We start from the raw sequence: 18,882 nt of genomic DNA on the forward strand, positions 1-18,882 counted from the left end.
CATGTTCTCCAGGTTTGTTTTGGTTCCTAGTTCTTGCACTAGGTGCTGCTTTAATCAATCACCTACCAAAAGGGAAGATGAAAATCAAACTCAAGTTTGAGTTTTAAGTCGTGTTTATTTATTTGGAATGAGTAAAGTTATGAATCGGGAAAAATAAGAATACGAGAGGAAATTCAAATGTGACGGACGATTCCCACTTAATTAATTTAGAGCGCGTTTACTAACTTAGAAATTGGGATTTTGCTTGCTTGACCAGTAAAACAGGCGAGTACGAAGCATGGGGCGAGCAAATATTAAAATGTCTTCAGAAGGGCCTGCATGGGCTACAAAAGTAGAGGCCCACTATCTGGTTAGTTGATAGTTTGTTGGTGAGAAAGGGAGGAGCCCATTTGGGGAGCTATCAATAAGAGCACCCTTTACAAAAGCCCATTAAGTCCCAATATCGGAATTATTTAGTGCAACGGACGTAATGTTACCAACCCAGCCGTTATAGTAAAAAATGGACAACATAGTTAACAAGCGCTGTAGATCTATGATACGAACAACAAAATCCACATGTTATACGTGAGTAAATTGATAATATCACGTAACTGTAGAATGACGTTTCGCCGAACAACTACTCAGAACTTAAAAATCACAAAAAGCTAAGTTGTGCCGAACCTTTGGTGTTCAAACAAACCAAAAGTAGACATATAAAAGCATTAATCGCCACCCTAATTTTAACCCAGAAAGAAAACCATTGGCGGGAATCGATTATTCGACTCGAAATAGTCATCTTTCACTCCACTCGTTCTTTTTTATTGGAGAAAAGTTGAAAGAAGAGTGCCAATAACAAATCCCGTAACCTACAAGCAATGGTAACAAGAGGAAAATGCATATACCAAGCCACACGTACTTGCACAAACGAACCATCATTGCTTCCTACATGCAGGAACTTTCGTTTTGCTAACAACGGGAAAATGTTGCATGCATCGATCAGAAGCTATCAAATCGGAAGTTTTTTACATCGATTGTAACCGGAACAGAATACATCACTGAGTCTTTCGACATCAGATTATTCTGTCTGCCTCTGTCTTCATTGTTCTTTATATGTAATCAAAGCACACACATTGCACCCTTAGTACCGTAAACATTGACGAAGAATAAATATTTCTTCACACAATAATTCACAAGAACTCGAAGATTAAACGTAAACAGTACATAAGCCAGCATGAAAGATAAGGAGCTGTCATAATTTTTATTTCCGCTTTCGAAGACAACACAAATACAAGTAAGAAGGCGAAACCCGCAAGACTAGTTGTGTGTATTTTAGAAAGCTTGAGCAAGCACTGGAGACAACCCTACCAATGTGTTGGTACTTGAAATTATTGAACCTGTTCATATCCTACATGATACCAACCTTTAAAATTTCTCATGTCACTAAAAATGGGGGAAGACAAATTCCATCAGAGGAAAATCAATAAAAGTTTGAAAAAGAAAAAGTTTACTCAAGATGTCATACCTAGGAAGGAAACATTGAATTGAATCTTGAGTAAAATTTGAAATTCTTCCCCATTCTCACCCCGCCCGAAAGGGATTCAACAATCAAAAAGGAAAGGGGGAATTACCAATTAGCAAGACTCCTGTGTTGACGGACAATCCAATCTTAAACATCCGTATCTTCAGCACCCCATCACCGCGCAATTATAGACAAAGTTACGCGATTGCTTCCTGGCAAGTAAGTTCCACTGTGGAGGACCTTCACCTGGAGCCCATGCATTGATCTCTATGAAACCTTCGCCTAGAGCCCTTGGCCCGCCAATAACAATAAGCCGGTCTCCACAAGCCCTGAATGCAAGACCCCAACCATTCATTGAGGCAGCCCGCTCAGGCAATCTCCCCACCGTCAACCACACTCTTCTCTCCTTGTCATATTTCCTCACCTCCATGTCAGCATAGTCAGCAGCATACAATTCATTATTTACCACTGCAACCAGAGGCGGTGCCTCCCCTGCAGGCACATCATTCTCTCTGGCTGCACCACTCCGTCCAGGAGACATGTTAGGTATTTCTGTCCATGTTCTTGCCTTTAAATCATATTCTTCACCGCATGTAAGAACCCTTGGATCACTTCCCCCAATCCCGCCAATAACATAAAACTTTTCATCCATAAAAACCCCAGAACACATCTTCCGGGGCTTATTCATGCTCGGGAGCATCTCCCAAGTCTGAGTCTCAGAATTATATAGCTCTGCGGAGCTGAGTATATTTCCCTGCGAGTCACAACCACCTGCCAAAATTGCAATCTCCTTAAGGCTGGCAGATCCAAACAAGCATCTCGGGGCATTCATCCTCATTCCAGAAGACCACGAGTTTGTCAAAATACTATACCTAAAGATTACATGGGAAGTCACCTCCTTACCAAATACAAGAAGCTCAGTTCCCACAGCGCAAGATTCCTTATCGGAACACATGAAACATTCATTGGAAGTCATCCTCGGCAAGTGCATCCACCTGCCGTAGTTGGGATCAAAGGCCTCCCATTCAAGTAGGTCGCAAGAGAAATAAATCCAGTGCTCAGTGACATCATTCTGCCTCCTCAGTTTATAGAGCTCCCCACTCCTAACTAACGAGCGGAAGCTCTGGTTCAAAGAGGCAATGAGACCATAATCAGACCTAGAACAGCGAATTAGGCAGCTGATCGAGTTATCCCTACCAATCCTATGTATAAGGTTATCCGAATCTGAAGGAACCCCAGAATGCTGCTGATCGTCCGATTGCTCACACGAAGACTGATTCATCTCAGTCTCCACCATGTCACAACAATCCAACAGCTTACACAACTTCCTCTCCCGATGCTCTTCGTCATCCTCGCTGCCGTCGAACCCCAATGGACGCTTTCCGTTGGCAATATCTTCGAGACGGCGGTAAGTCATATAAGGCCACTCGCTTTCAGGCTGGCAAAAGTTCGGAAACACCCTCGAAAGCAAGCAGGACCGACCCTCCAACATTTCTCCGTGAAACAATCAATGGAAGGCCACCAAATTCAGACCCAAATCCTATCCAAAAGCCTCTTATCTCTGGGTAAAAAGAAATCGAAAAATTCCAAAGATAAATTTTCGAACAAATCCAATCCCCAAGTCCCTCAGAAAATTCAGTCAAAATACAACCTATCAGATTCCATTCAAAAGTAAAAAGAAGTTCAATTTTATTTGTCAGAAATAGTATAAAACCCCAATCTTTATCACTGATTGCATGAACCGGATGAAGAAAGTCTTACTTTTTCAGAACTATCTGTCGAACTTTCAGCCTTCCAAATCCAATCGACCAACGATCCAGATGGGTTTTCTTCAAAAACCAATCTCTCAGTTATCTTTTTCTTTTCTTCTTTCAAAAGTCAAATCAAAACCATAGTTTCACAGATAATTTATACCCAAAATAAAAAAAAGGAAAATTCATGTATTTCAGAAATGAACATCGGGTCGATGTTGAACCTTTAAAATCTGTAAACCCAGCGAATCTAATGAGCAAAAAAAGCAATGGAAATCAGAGTTTAAGTTATAATTAACCCAGAAAAAATAACACAAAGCTAAAAAGGAGAGAATAAAGAAATGCGAGGGACTTACGGATTGGATAAGAAGAAAAAGGACCTGCTTGGAATTTTCAAAATCTCTCGCTCTCTCTCTCTCTCTATCTATCTCTTTCTCTCTTAACTGTAACTCCAAACTCTCTGTTTCTGTTCTTCGCAGTTTTCTCTCTCTCTCTGTCTCTCTCTCCCCAATTGTCTGTCCTTTGGATACTCTCTGCAAATCAGAGAAAGCTCTGAGCTTTGGCCAATATCTTTAGCGAGGCCCCCTTTCTCTCTTAAACCATTCATTTTGCATTTATAAATTATATTTTATTTTTTGGTTTTGTTGGCTTAATATTTCTAGGTTACTTTTTAAGATCCTAAAATAGTATTATATAATGCGTTGATTAATAGAAGGAAGAGAAGATGTGATGGATTGCTGGGTTGAAATTGGTTTTAAAATGACTAAAAATATTTTGATGAAAGTTTTAAAAGTATCTGAAGTGCATTTTAGAAGAAGTATTAATTACGTAACTTGCACTTTTTGTAATGGTTTCAAAGAAACTTTTGTCGCATCTTTAACCGTTCTAAAAACATTTTCAAACACATCAGAAGATAAAAAAAAAAACTTTTAAGTTCACCTATCGTTATATGGCATTATTAATGTACAAGTTAAATTAACAAATTGATAATAAATTACATCATTGATATGCTATGAATTTATATTATAACATTAGTAAAACAATTATGCGTGTGTCTTAGCATAACACTATTATAAGTATTACGGTCTAGTGGTATCCTCTTTACTTATAAGTAAGAGGTAGGTTTTCGGTCCAGTAGTATTCCTCTTCACTTATAAGTAAAAGGTTTTGGTTCGATTCTCGCCAAATGCGAATTTGAATCACATTATTGCTAGTCCATTGTGAGACTAAGCCCACCCCCACCCCCTTAGACTATCTCCAACCTTTGGGTTAAAACGTAAATTTTTAAACCCAAAAACATTTTTCTCCTCCAGCCCTTCTAGGTTAAACTTTTAGCTCGAGATTATTAAATAATGAATTTATGATAATTTTTTTCTTAAAGTAACTTTTTTTTTAAATAAAATAAAATTATGCAGACTATTCTAATTTAATTTTATGAACATTTTAACCTAAAAATATTTAGATTCCGATAAATATTGAAAAATCACTAAATTGACGCCATAAAACTCGTGGAACACTATGAAATAATATGAAACACATAAAAGAATTTTTTCTAATTACTTTAGCCGTTGGATTTAAATTTGGACAGTTAGGACCTTTTTTTTTACAGTTGGATTTGATCATATTAAATCTTAGTTATTGGATTCAATGAATTTATAAATATAAAACTAAACAAATATTGTGACATCCCGTCCCGGGATTATTAGAACGCACGTGTGAAATTACCTAATTACCCCTAGTTCGTTCTTTGACATTATTGGTTGTTTTGTGTGTTGTGGCATGTGCTGGGCCACACACACACACATTCACACTTCCTGTCTCTCTCTGTCTCTTTTCCCTGTCTGTCTCTCTCTCTCCCCCGAGCTCCCATTTCCACTGCAAACGTACGGACACACACCAAAACCCCTCAAACCTTAACAGATCGAGGGAACCAAGCACACCATCAAGTTCGTGAGACTGTGAGGAGTCCAGTGGTACCATTTTCAGGTAAGGTTGTAGCCGTTTTCACGTCGATTCGACGAGGTCCGTTTTAGTTACTATTCATGCAAACTCATTCTAGCGTGTTTTTGGACTTTTGAAGCTTGTAGTTGTGTTCGTGAGGTCCCAAGGAGCCTCGGAGTGCTTCGTTGGACAAATTTGGACGTCGGGATCGTCCTGTTCTATGTTGGCCGGTTTTGGAGAGTTTGCACAGGTATAATCTAGTGAGTTTTAGACCTTAAAACTTGTATGGTTGTGTTCTACTAGTTTAGGGCTTTAGTTTGGTGCAAGAAACGTGAAGAATGGTGGAAAAATGAACGAGAAAACCCAAGTTGCAGGTTTTCCCAGTTTCCGGCGTCGGAGATTGAACGAAGAAGGTGACGGAATATTCCGTCAATTCTGACGGAATATTCCTGACGCCGTTAACGGTATCCGGTTAATTTTAACGGAATATTCCAAATTTTAACGGAATATTCCTGACAGCGTCAATTGACGCCGTCAGTGTGCATGGCACGTGGCCGCGCATGGGGGGCGCGTAGGTCCGTGCCTATTTTGGCGCGTGGGGGCGCGTGAGGGGTCCAAAAATTATTTTAAAAATATGGTTGTGATCCTGAGGTTGTGTAGAGCACGTTGGTATATTCATTTGTCCATTTTGAGCAATGTATGAGAAGTTATTACGAGAAGTTGGTTATGTGCTTTAAAGTTAACGTTTTTATAGCTATTTCGCATATAGGTGACACGTACCCCGAGGACGAGCGTGCACACGCAAGGCAGGGGGCTACGACCCTTCTACATATCAGTGAGTGGGCTTTTGTTTTCCGTATATACCTATATACAATTTTATTCCCAGAAATTTATTTAAAAAGGGCTAATTATGTTATGCCATGCACCATTTATTTTCGTTTATGCATAATCACATGCATTAGTAGTGGCATACATATACATATGCATAATTGGGTGCTGTGGACGCACAGGTAAGTGCCAGGTAAGCGTTGTTTATGTTTATGTTTCAGTAATGGTGTGAGATAGTTAGAGAGCTCATAACCTGTACCCCCCGTGTTAGTGCTCCCGCCCGTGGCCAGGGCACAGCCCTTCACGTGATGTTCACCTCCCGCACCTTATACTCACCTTGGATTCAAGGTAGGTGCACAGTCCTGTCGTACAGACCACTATAGGTGGTTCCGACTCGTAGGTGACCCGCGATTATTCGCCCAGTCTTCACGTGATCGTAGCACTTGTTTACACCCATGCCTGTCGTACAGACCACTTTAGGTGGTTCCGACTCGTGGGCAGGTTTAGATATTGAGATTGAGATTTGAGCTCTAGATGCAGCCGTACAGGTCACGTTAGGTGACTCCGGCTGCCAGATTACATGATATTGATATGATTCATACCTGAGCACTTGCATATCATTATGAGGCTTTGACATGGCATAGTTTGAGCATGATTGGCATATCTATACATATGTATACATGTTTATTTTCTGGGAAGTATACAGGTTTTATGGCGAGGGGTTAGAATGTATTTTGCTAAATGGTTTTCAAAGAGCTTTGTTTTTGCCCACTCACGCTTTTGTTTTGCGCCCCTCCAGGTTCTAGTTGCTTAGCCGTTGCGGTGGTTTCCCGGAGGGATTTCTGGCGTTTTTGACAGACACTCACCATTGTAGGGTCGCCTTCGGGCGTACTACTGTTGTCGTTTTCGTTTGGGCTGCTATAGACCTGCTCTGAAATTGTATCTCACTTGCTAGCACTTGTTTTAGTACCTTGTATGCTAGTTTTTAATTATTCGTACTTTTATATTACTACTTTATTAGCTTCCGCACGTGCACATGGCTACGTCACCTTCGTGTGACGGCCAACACGCTCCGATCTCGGTCGGGGTGTGTCAAATATACATATATGATGGACCAGCCCCACTAACCCAGGGGGAATCTTAACCCAAAATTTACCCCATAAATGAGTTTTGGGTTAAGACTCATATTTGCCCCAAGGGTTGGAGCAAGCTGAGGTAAGTTTAGAATCTCAAATTTGAGTTTACTCAAAGGGTTAGAGTAGGTCTTAGTGTAGATAATATTGAATTTTAAATTAGAGAATTATTACTGGCACTCCAAAAATTTTATTCTACACTTCTTACAAATGTATTTTTCCTTCTAATCATAGAAAATTTGGAATACAAAATGAGAATTTTGGAATGTGAATAACAAAACTCTTAAATTATTATAATTGATCTTTTTTGCGTAGATTATTTAAAATTTGAGAAATGTTAAGGAGACCTTCTCAAAATTAGAGCTCTCCATAAGCTTTTTGCCACCTCTTGTTTTTTTGCAAAATGTTTTGTAATATTAGCACGAAAATTGAGGTTAAACTATGAGGTGATAGAGTATTCATGAAGAGTCTCAAGTGGCAGATAGTCTATGAAAAGTCACACGTTAAGAGAGTCTTCTTAACTTTTCTCTTAAAAAAATTACCATAAAAATTAATTACGCATTACAAGGGTGAATTATAACATTTGTCCAAATAGGATGAACGTGTAAACATTAATGTATAATAAAATACGATGTAAGTGATTTACAAGGATGAAATGTTATATTCAGTCAAAATGAGGTAGATCGATCAAACACATGTATACCCTATAAATAGGGGTGTAATTTTGGTTGGGCCAACCCGAATCCGTCCGAACTCAACCCGACTTTAAATCCGAATAAGTGAATTTTTTTTTTAGTTATAACTCATCTGAACTCAACCCGATTTCAACCCGTTCATTGATTGGGTTAAGTTAGGTTGATCATTTGCTCGCCCGAATCAACCCGAACCCGTTCATTGGTGTGGCACATAGAGCTGTTAGGATCACCCATAACTCTTACTACTTCCAAGTTGATATGGAATTATATGGACTAGAAGGATGTACCAAAGATTTGAATTGTTCCTGAAATCTACCAACAATCTGACTTTGAATTCATAAATGTTTAGTGGCACAATCATCCATTTGATCCAAATTTGACCCTGGTTCATTCCAGTGGGATTATTATTTTACCTACCTGACTATTGTATGTCTGATTGAGGGGGATGAATGTGGTAGTTTGGTGGACTTCGGTGCTCCAACTGTTGACGTGCAGTACACTTTTAGTAATTTTTCATTCAAGGCGAGGCATATGAAACCTAAGCTGTTATTTTTCTTCCGATGCTGGATGAAAATGAGTGATGGTGGTTTTTTCTACACAACTCTTTTGGCACTGGGGTCTCATGCTCTACAAAGACTTGATTCTAGCCTTGGACAATGAAGTGTTCATCTCTTTCTTTCTTTTTTTCTTTTCTTTTGGTACTAGCTTTGGTATTTCTTGTATTTTAATTCAAACTTTTCATGGTTGAACATTCATATTTAGTTTAACTTTATAACGGATACAATTTGCGGGATTGAATTTTAATTTTAAAAAAGTTGAGCAAACCGAACCCGAGCCCAAATTGTAAAAGTTGGGTTGACCTTCCAACCCGTCTGAGTTACACCTCTACCTATAAGTAAAGATATCTTTTAAATAAAGATAATAAATAGTTTAGAGCTCTACAGCGTATAAAATATTTTCTTAAGCGAAACGGCTTATTTAATTATACAAAATTAAGACCAACTTAGCAAATTCATATGCCACAACGTTAGTTGCTCGTCTAGTGTGAAAGGTGCGAGCCAAGTTGAAAATTCCTTAAAGATTCAATCTTTTTGGGCTTCATTCTTGACACTTGCCAAACAAGTTGGTAAACTTCATCATGTTTTTTGTTCAACCAAATTGTTAACATGAAAAAAAGCCGTCAAAACTCCAAAATGTTTCAATCAATTATTATTCTTTTTTACTTTGAAGTATCACTTTGGACAGTAGCATGTTAAAATTACGTGTGGACATGTTCGAGCTAGAAAAGTCTAATTCATGCGGGAGAGAGAGAGACGTGTCAAATTAATTACCTTCATCAACTTTTACCATGCCAACATTCTCAATGATCATTTCCAAATATTTTTATTAAACTTTTTACTATTTACATATAATTATATAAGTTAGGTTAGGATCACATCGACGCATTCCCACCTATGACCATGAAGTTAATGATCATATTCATATGTTACCTGGAACCCTCCTTTTTTTTAATTCTATTTTTCACTTTTAACTACCCCAAAATTTCCTAAAAATAGAAGGAAAAAAGAAAAAGAAAAAGGAAACTAATTTGCCTTTCGGTGGAGAATTCCAAGTAGGCAAAAGCTCGAGTCAAATCAAATAAAATTTAAACCTCCAAAAAGGAAGGCCCTGGTCCCTTTGGATAAGATAAGGAAGATAAATGCAAGGGACTCTCTTAAAATATAATATTTCACAAATCATCTAGCATTTTATAATTTAACAATAATTTTTATAATAATATTATAAAATATGTGACAAAAACATCAACTAATAAAAAGTTCATAGAGTGTCGTACTTCAGAAAGACTCCCTTAACATTTGTTAAATTACAAAATGAAATAAAAGATAATATATATTAAAATAGTGGCAGAGGGGTTAGGGGATGAAGTGTCAATTAAACGAATTAATTTAGATTATCTTGTTTGCGTGGCTGATAAAAGATTGGATTGGACGTTTATCTGATTATTATGAACACAGTACACAACAAAAAACAGGTAGAAACCATTCACAACCAGATAAAGCACATAAATAAAATCTAAACAATCATTCTGTTCAGCCGCGCCTAGTAGGATTAAGTAACTTCAAGTTATAAGAATACGAGTTGTCATATATTTATTGTGAGTTCGATGCACATAGCGTGGAAGGTTTAGAATTTGAACTTTGAGGATCTTGATGTTAAATACAAGTTTTTAGATTGAAAAATAGGCTGAAATGAGCCAAAAAAAAAAAATCAGTTTACTCACGGCATTTCATCGAACACTCAGTGAGTTTGTTGTTATTAGCCAAAATCATGTTGCGCGACACATGTCGAGGTAACCTGATGAGGAATGTTATTAATGCAACCTGTCGAGACATGCATAGCAAACATCAATCAAATACTTGGTAGGCACAAAAGATACGCATGCCAAACATTTGAAAAGTCCTCGAAAGACCTTCATATATATACTTCCTAAACTCTAGATTATTGTGGAACTACCTTGATTCCAATCTCCATCCGCCCCTGTATACACCAACTAACTGCCAAACAAATAAAAAACAAGCAGAGACACCAATTTTGTGCTCTACCGTTGGGTTTAGTATTAACCTGGTGTTCAAAATGCTATATAATTTCATCTCCATCAAACGAAGATATTGTGTCATTATTATTATTTTTTTCTTTCCAAAATTCCGCAATAAAAATTTTCCTTGGTCATAATTCACGATGTTATTTGTAATGCAAATTAAAACGTTGAAGAAAAACATTTGTCCATCTACCAACATGGTTTGCACAAATAATTTATCTCCACGAAGTTAGAAGAGTTTGGAGCTTCAATACAAATAGACAACGAGAACAATACTTATTAGTATTTACAACTCTTTTATCGTTTGTCAGAAATACACATTTTTTTATCATGTAGTCTTGAAACGCACACTCGTGTGCACGTGCGGAGGAATACCTCTGCTTGTGTATTCGTTATTGTAATATTTTAACGTCAAGCACAACAATTTTGTTATCACTTATTACTAACTTTGGTAATCACTTGCAGTCCTTGTAAAGAATATTTCGATATAGATTTGGCGCGCTTCTACTGAGGGAAAAGACACTGATTTAGAAATATGTGCCACGTGTCGCATATGCACGTGGGTAGCTCCTGGTGGGTGGTAAAATATGTTCAAAAAGGCCTCAATGCTTTTTATTTTAGTTTTTAACGTCAACTGTCCAATTAAATTACTCTCTAATTATGCGAGAGCATTTTTTAAGTGCTCTACAAACACAGTTCGGTACATTAAATGTTACACATTGAAAAAATATCTCTAAATATACGCTGGCCTACTATGCTTCCTTGTTATATCGGCCAATCCAGAAACCCCAAGCTAAACACGTGGGAGAATGTCCGTCTGTACCGGCTTTTACTTTTCACACAATTTTTTAACACGAAATTATGACTTTTGTTTAATCTGAATAAGAAAACCATGATTAAGACCTATAATTTTTTTATTGAATTAAGAGGTAGTTAACAACCAAAATCTTTGAACTAATTGTTATTTCTCTAAGTTAATTTTCCCATGGAATTCATATTCTGTAGTTATGATTTTTGAAAATTGAAGGATCAAGATGATAGTGGTGATCTCACATTATACTGAAGTCATAGAACATTAAACAAAATCGAAAAATAAGGTTAACTTGGCCAATTTCTACACAACACAATTGGCAGAACGACGAATATGATAGATATGGAAACAGGAAGTTGTTGTAACTTGTAACCATGCCATAATGTCCTCAGCAACCAAACCGAGTGAGGAATTATCAGGCTGCGAGTTGCCGAGAGATTGAACAAGCTATAGAGAATCACTCTCCGACTTGCTGCCACTGGATTTCCAGTGCCAAGTGAATGCCTTACGCAGCATCAAGCAATTAATGTATATAGTTTAACTCAAACTGTTACAATGCATATAATTTTCATTAATGTATTATATTTTTGAAACATATCGATCATCACCATACACGTGGAAAACTACATTTACCCGACTTGTGTTAAATTTTATCTGTTAGGACTAAATATAAACACAAGAAAAGTGGTGTAAACAAGGCCACATGCAGACATCATGTCTAAGGATCTTAAGAAAAAAAAATTACAATAAACCAAATTGATCAAGGAAAATTTGTATTATAAAGAGTAATACTAGATCGATCAAAATTTTAAACTAATTAGTAATCAAATAATGTATCACAAATAGGAAAAAAACATGTTAAACAACATAATTCAATCATCAACAATCATATCATTTGATTTACAAAGTTTAGCTTAAAAATTTGGTCTCTCTAATATTATTACATGTCTATTGTCTACTCCAATAGGGAGAAATGTCGAGAATACACTCTCAAAATTAAGATTCTCCGTAAATTCTCTACTACATTATGTTTTTAGCTCAATATTTTATAATATTGACACAATAATTAACATTAAACTGTGAATTAAGAGATACTCTACAAAATATCTCACTTTTAACATAATTTTCTTAATATTTCTCCTCAGTACGATAAAGAAACAAACTTCAAAACCAAGCAACTCCACTCTCTATTCTATCTCCCTCCTCCAAGGCTCCAACCCACAAAAAGATTCTGGCGTGCACTAGCAAATTTTATAATAATAACTTATTAATAGTAATAATCCTCTTTCATGAACCGAGGCATTCTTTTCTCCAATGCGGCCCGACCACGTGTCGGTCATTTCTGTAAAGACGTATGGTCATGTGGAGCATTATTGGACGATGAGAAAGGTGTTTAATCACACCCACTCACTAATCGCAACCCTCACACATTCCAAACTTCCAAGTATGCAGTCTGCACCCAACTTAACTTAATGAGAAATGATACCGGAATTCTTTTAAAAGGTTTTTTTGTATTCTTTATGTCATTCCATGTTTTTGACGTATTATTTTATAATATTGATATGTAATTTAACGTTAAATTGTAAGGCGGTAATGAAATCATAAAAAGTCGTATTTCGAGATAATCTTTTTAACATTTCTCTAACTTAATTATACGATAATTAAGATTAACAATTACAATGATGATGATCAAGTCTCGCATAACTCATTGACTTTAATTTTTTAAAATTTTCAATGCACATGTGTTGAACCAATTTAGATGAAACTAATTTGTGGTGGTGATGTGTTGGAGTGAAAAACAAGTGAAATTGTGGAGGGAGGAGTCTAACCCATGTGACATGTGGTTGTTTGCAAGACAATATACCTTTGCATGCATGTTAGTTTGGGTTTTATATGTCGCTATTAAAAGAAGTGAAGTGGAAAGTTTGTGTTTAAAATCTTCACACATAATTGGTATACATTTGTTTGTTGGGAGTAGTAATGATTTGATCTATTTATTTTACCAAATTTATGCAAACATTGCATAATTTATCAACTACTTGTTAGGTTTTTTTTTATTTTTTTATATGACATTCATTGCTTACGAGTTAAACGCTTTTATAAGCCTTTCAAATGATCAATATTAAGACATGTTTAGTTTTGTTTAACGATCTCGAACCATTAAACACTCTACTTCAAGCAAAAATGAAAATTATATACATGTAGCTGCGTATAAACACGATTTGTATACAAACATACACATAACAGTACATCACATAAAATCATGTGTGTATATATGTGTGTACAAAGTTATATGTGCATATATATATATTGGGAGCAGATTTGTGACAACATTTTTTTTACACAACTTTCGACACAAGTTTTTGTGGGGTCCATTCCGTAATGTATTTTAATGATTCGAACTGCCTATCTTTTGGGTCTTCTCTCAAAGATATGTCTACCAAAAATTTCTAAAATCTAAAACCGTATGACCATTGGATTAATGGTTTAGGTTTTCTTTGTAGAACGTATCTGTTCACTTTTTAACTACAAATAAATGTCTTCATATTATTGGATTTGTCTAATTTTTTGCAAGAATGATCTATGAATGATGTTTTAAAATATAGACGGCTCAGATTGTTGAAATACATTACGGTTGAGTCACACATAAACTTATATAAAAAATTACGTAAAAAAAAATGGTGTCACAAAGATGTCCATATATAATATAAAGGTGGTGTATATAAAGTGGAGATGCTATTAAAATTATTAGACATTTACAAGTTTGGTCGGGCTCTCTCCATATTCTCTGTAATTAGAGCAAATAAGTCAGCAATAAGCATAAAAATAAAATAAAATAAAAAGTAGAAAATGTCAATACAAGAGACATATTTTTTTTTTTTTTTTTTTCAAACAATAGAGTTGTTAGATTAGAAAATCATTTGCACAACAGACGTATTCATCATTCTCTCCCTCCCATTAATTTCCAAATGTTTTTTTTTTTTTTTTATTTAAGAAAAAGAGAAAATACATTTTTCATTTTTGTTAGGCAAACGTCAGCTTCAAAACCCATCTTTTTATTTTCTCTCTCTCAATCTTTATTTTCTGATGGAAATAACGCATGATATATACGACACCTGCAGATGCAGCATGAGAGAGCTTTATGTCGTATTCACAAATAGTAAAGAGAGGGGATCACGAAACCCGTGAATTACGCCAAACGAAAGCAAACCGACTTTGATTAGAAAAACAAATACTCTGAAACCCTAGCTAAATACGCATGTAATGACTACCTTCATGACAGTGACTTAGGGTCTTTTAACAACGAAAAAGAAACCAAGAAACTTGAGTTTTTAGAATGAGAAAAGAGAGTCAATAGTGAGACTTTTCATCGATTATCTGTTATTTTATGTTTTTTGCACAATGTTTTATAATGTCGGCACATGAATTAACGTTATACTATGAGGTGACTGAGAGTTCGTGAAAGTCCCACTATAAGAGAATTTTCTTAACATTTCTCTTTTAAAATTTAACTAACACGAAAGTCCCTTATTCTTTGGCCTTTTTAAATAAGTTGCGAATGTTGCATGTTGTTAAGAGCAATTGTCAATCAAATCTCAGAAATTCAATAAGATGGAGATGGAAGATTAGTTGGTTGGTAATTGGTATCATCATATGTAAGTGTCTTCTAATTAAGTTTATCAAAATTATTCGTAATGTCCCCGGAGCATTATTTTGCATAAAATGATATTTAATACAAGAAGATGGATGATCAAGTGGGGTTGAGAGATAAACCTTCTTTTTAGCATTTTATCAACACGTACATGATGCCATGTCAATGAAAGCTAGTGGGAGATGTTTTATGATGATGATTAAAATGATGTCCAAATATAATTAATTAAATTAAGCTTAGTAAATTTTCACATAAAACACTCTAGATTCTATCTTCCACACTCAAACTCGATGCACGTTTAAAGCTAAAGAGTTAGTGCTTCTCACTTTTTTTTTCTTCGATCATGTTGAAAGCCTTGACAATAAAACAAGAAGGTCACATAAACCGAAGTTGAAAAAACAGAAGATACATATTTTTTATTATATACGCACGCTATATGAAATTATAGAATATATTACAGGAAAGAGATTCTCTGTGAATCTTTTCCACCAAGTCCTCCCCATCAAACAATTTGGGTCTTTGAAATTTGATCCAACGACTAAAGTTATTATAACTTTTAAAACAAGCCCCTGTTTGTAGCCGTTAGATCAAATTTCAAAAGTCCAAATTAGTTGATGAGGAGGACCTGGTTACGTTATCAAGATCAAAGATTGAGCCACGTTGTCTTTTATTTCTTCGTTTGTTTGTTATTATTTTGTTGGCTTTGTTTCTTTCTATTCTTGTAGGCTGATTAAATGGTGTTGTAAGTTGCCAAACTTTTACGTGAGATGGCATCCATATTAAGTGTCTACCTCGTTGTGCAGAAGTGGGGCATCTTCTGCAGTTTATTGTCATCACATGGTCCTGATGACCGTCAACTGGTTAGCGTTTTAGTTGATGAGGTATGAGTTTGGATGCCCTAAAATTATTAGGGTTAAATTTGTTGGTAGACATTATGATTTAAATTTGATTTTCGTTGATTAATGTAAGTTTACACTATACCTATATATGAGGAGAAAAAACCAATAGTTTTGATTGCGTGCACAGTCGTATCTGCCTTATTTTTCTTGGCACGTGAAGAGAGGTATTAACATAATTGTTGCATACAACTAGGCTTGTCAATCCAATATACGAATTATTAACCTGACATGAAAATAACAGGTTTCGAATCAACATGTTAATCATTTGGGCCATTATTAGGTGGCCCATTATTAAGTCAAGTCGTAGTGGGTCCCGTTAATAACCTAATAAGATATCGTTTCTTAGATATAGAAATTAGACATGATAATTTCTTTGATGACCCATTAACATGACATGAAAAAAACCGTTAATGAATTAGGTCATTATCGGGTTACAGTTAAAAACTTGTTAAGATAACATATTTTACACAGGACAACATGATCCATTAAGATAACATATATGATACGAAAAACGACATGAACACGATAAACAAAATCTATTTATCAAGTCTACGAACTAAACATATATAGTAGAGTTTTCCGATAAGATAGCAATTAACGCATTAATTAGGGCAACTCATGATAGATTGTTAGTTGGCTATTTTCAAGTCTAAGCGTTCAGCATGCATGCATCATTGTGATTTTGAAAGGTTTGTTGTGTAACTAGTATTAGAAAGTTGAGCAGACAACTCTGATTTTGTTTGACCTCTTCTTTGCTGCAGATAGTGTGTATGGACTATGGAGAGAGTTGAATAATCCAGTCTTCGAGATTTCTTTTATTTCCCCCGGATGTGCGAATGCTTTTCAAATTTTTTATGCTTCCAGAACATGCAACTAGATTGATGCGAGAAACTGATTTGATCATTTTCAACAGAAAAAACAGGCTGTTAGCAAGGTGTCTTGGACCCGAAATTATGATTACGAAGCATAAGAAGAAGATTATTCACTAAATATAAAATAGACAATTCTACTGTGTTTCGATGTATTAAATAAATCAATGCGTGTTATAAAATCCCATATAAAAAGCGATAAAATCATAAGAAATTTTTTTAAAAGGAAGCACATGCAATGGTATATTCATGAAAAATCATTCGAAGGGTTACATGTGAAAGTTCACAAACATTTCTTAGATATATAATAATCTTAAAAATTAAACCATAGTTCCATCATTCACAATTTATAAAACAAATAACAATATAATTGTCCATGACATGTTTTTATATTTTGAAAATGATGCATTATAGCTTTCATTATTAATGGGAAAAACATTGCTCTCAATAAGGCCAACTTCTCTTTGAGACATCTTATCAAGCAGTTGGTATGAAGGACAACTTTAACTTTCAAAAGGGCAGCACCAAGTCATCTTGGAGATTTACCAGATTTCAAAGGGTCCGGTGACCTCCTTGCCTCTTAATGGATCCACCCCTGAGCACAAGGTGTAAATAACACCACCATATAAATTAAAAGATAATTTTTACCTTTCACATGCCTTTGTTAATTTTTTTTTATTGATCTTCTTCAATTTATTCGATCCGATAGCCGAAACTTATGAGGAAGTGTGAGAAGTAAAAATAGATACGTAGATAACGTTTAAATTGAACAATGTAGAATCAAAAGTGGGCTGGGTTAAACTAAAGGGGGACACTTGTCAGGCCCAATTGGATCCCAATATTGATATATGATATGATCTTAGTGAGTGAATCTTATTGAGTTGGAAACTTGGAAGAGAGAAGAAAAAAATGCCACCATTGGAAGTAAATGTGGAATCAAATTCTGTGAGGGAACTCCTTGATTTTGATTGACAAACAAATGATGCATTTCTTATTGATTAGAAGAGAGGAATCAAGTTACTAATAGCTAGCTAGAAGCATCAATGATGATCAATGTCATTGCTTACGAAAAACTCTCTTTTTTTTTCTTTTTTTTTTTTGGCATACATGGGAATATGCTTAGGAAGCAAATACCAAAATGATAAGAGCCATTGAAAAAATGGGTGCTATTACGACTCTTACGTCTAATCTAACAGATACTCTAAATTGAATAATAGAGTTTTGAATGAGACTGCTATATACGACAATTCACTCAAATTTGGTAAGATTAGGTGATCCGTGAAATATCTCGTGAACCATTTTACTCGAGACTTTTCCAAATCAAAGACATTGCTCAGTCCCTTTGACGTTGTAAAATTCGTAGATGGCTACTCACCGTTACCTGGTGTCCAAAGGAGAAGTCTTTGGTTGTCCGCTAGGGTGTTTGTTGAACATGATTGCGTGCTACGACAACGTTTCAATCCCATGTATAGTGCTCTTCAACAAGTTTGACATATAAGGAATCTTTTGGGTTCTGACCGTGGAAAAAGAAGGCTCGACGTCATAGGCCTTGTTGGGCCTATTTCTTACGTACAAAAAAGAAAATAAATAAATAAAGAAAATTAATAAAAATGGATTGAAAATTTTGAGTTTTAACGATAAAGACAAAATAAAAAGTAAAATGAATAGTACGAGAATTGACTTTTTAGTGTAAAAATATAATTTTTCGTTAATATGAGCAGTACCGGGAGCTTTTCGTTAAAGCTCCCAAATAAGTATGGTGCCTTGTTCAACCAAGATGCGGGTCTTTTTTTTTTTTTTTTTTTTTTTTTTGACAAGGGGTAAAATTCAAGTTAAGCTCAAGAAAGAGGGCCTTAAACACACAGATGATGAAGCCCAAAGGCCAGCCTTGGAGCCCAACACATACAAACAAACAACATATAAAAAACCTAAAAAGCTGGGCTTCGTGAAGCTGCATTCGCTATCGCCAGAAAACCACACAACAATCCATCTCCCCCGCAAGCACATGGATCACGCCAACAAGAAACCTAAAATTTGTAAAGAAAGAGGCAGCATAATCCTCTAAGGACCGTCGCCACATGATCAAGGAAGCATGCAGGAAGAAAGAACTCAGAGTAGCATCGTTGACAACGGTGAATACCGAAAAGGACCAACAAAGGCCAACAAAGGTGGTGGTGCGAACCAAAACTTCACTCTCTTCGATCAA

At 35.8% G+C, this 18,882-nt stretch overlaps 1 protein-coding gene across 4 annotated transcripts; it reads right to left on the reverse strand.

Annotated features, from left to right (window-relative positions):
• Positions 1-1,213: 1,213 nt before the first annotated feature.
• LOC137731113 (F-box/kelch-repeat protein SKIP11-like) lies at positions 1,214-3,970 on the reverse strand. 4 transcript variants are annotated; one of them, XM_068470204.1, is made up of 2 exons: positions 3,606-3,970; positions 1,214-3,059 (listed from the first exon to the last, which is right to left on the reverse strand). In XM_068470204.1, exon 2 carries the CDS (start codon positions 2,988-2,990, stop codon positions 1,662-1,664), a length of 1,329 nt encoding a protein of 442 aa, XP_068326305.1. In that variant the 5' UTR covers positions 2,991-3,059; positions 3,606-3,970; the 3' UTR covers positions 1,214-1,661. The 4 variants fall into 4 exon arrangements, with proteins under 4 accessions (XP_068326305.1, XP_068326302.1, XP_068326304.1 ...); XM_068470201.1 differs by having other exon boundaries at positions 1,214-3,499; XM_068470203.1 differs by having other exon boundaries at positions 3,260-3,970.
• Positions 3,971-18,882: the final 14,912 nt, after the last annotated feature.

Source organism: Pyrus communis, chromosome 4 (genome assembly GCF_963583255.1).
Source record: "Pyrus communis chromosome 4, drPyrComm1.1, whole genome shotgun sequence".
Classification (NCBI taxonomy): Eukaryota; Viridiplantae; Streptophyta; class Magnoliopsida; order Rosales; family Rosaceae; genus Pyrus; species Pyrus communis.

Coding starts and splice junctions, on each gene's coding strand:
- LOC137731113 (XM_068470204.1), bottom strand. CDS start 2,990: ATGTTGGAGGGTCGGTCCTGCTTGCTTTCGAGGGTGTTTCCGAACTTT.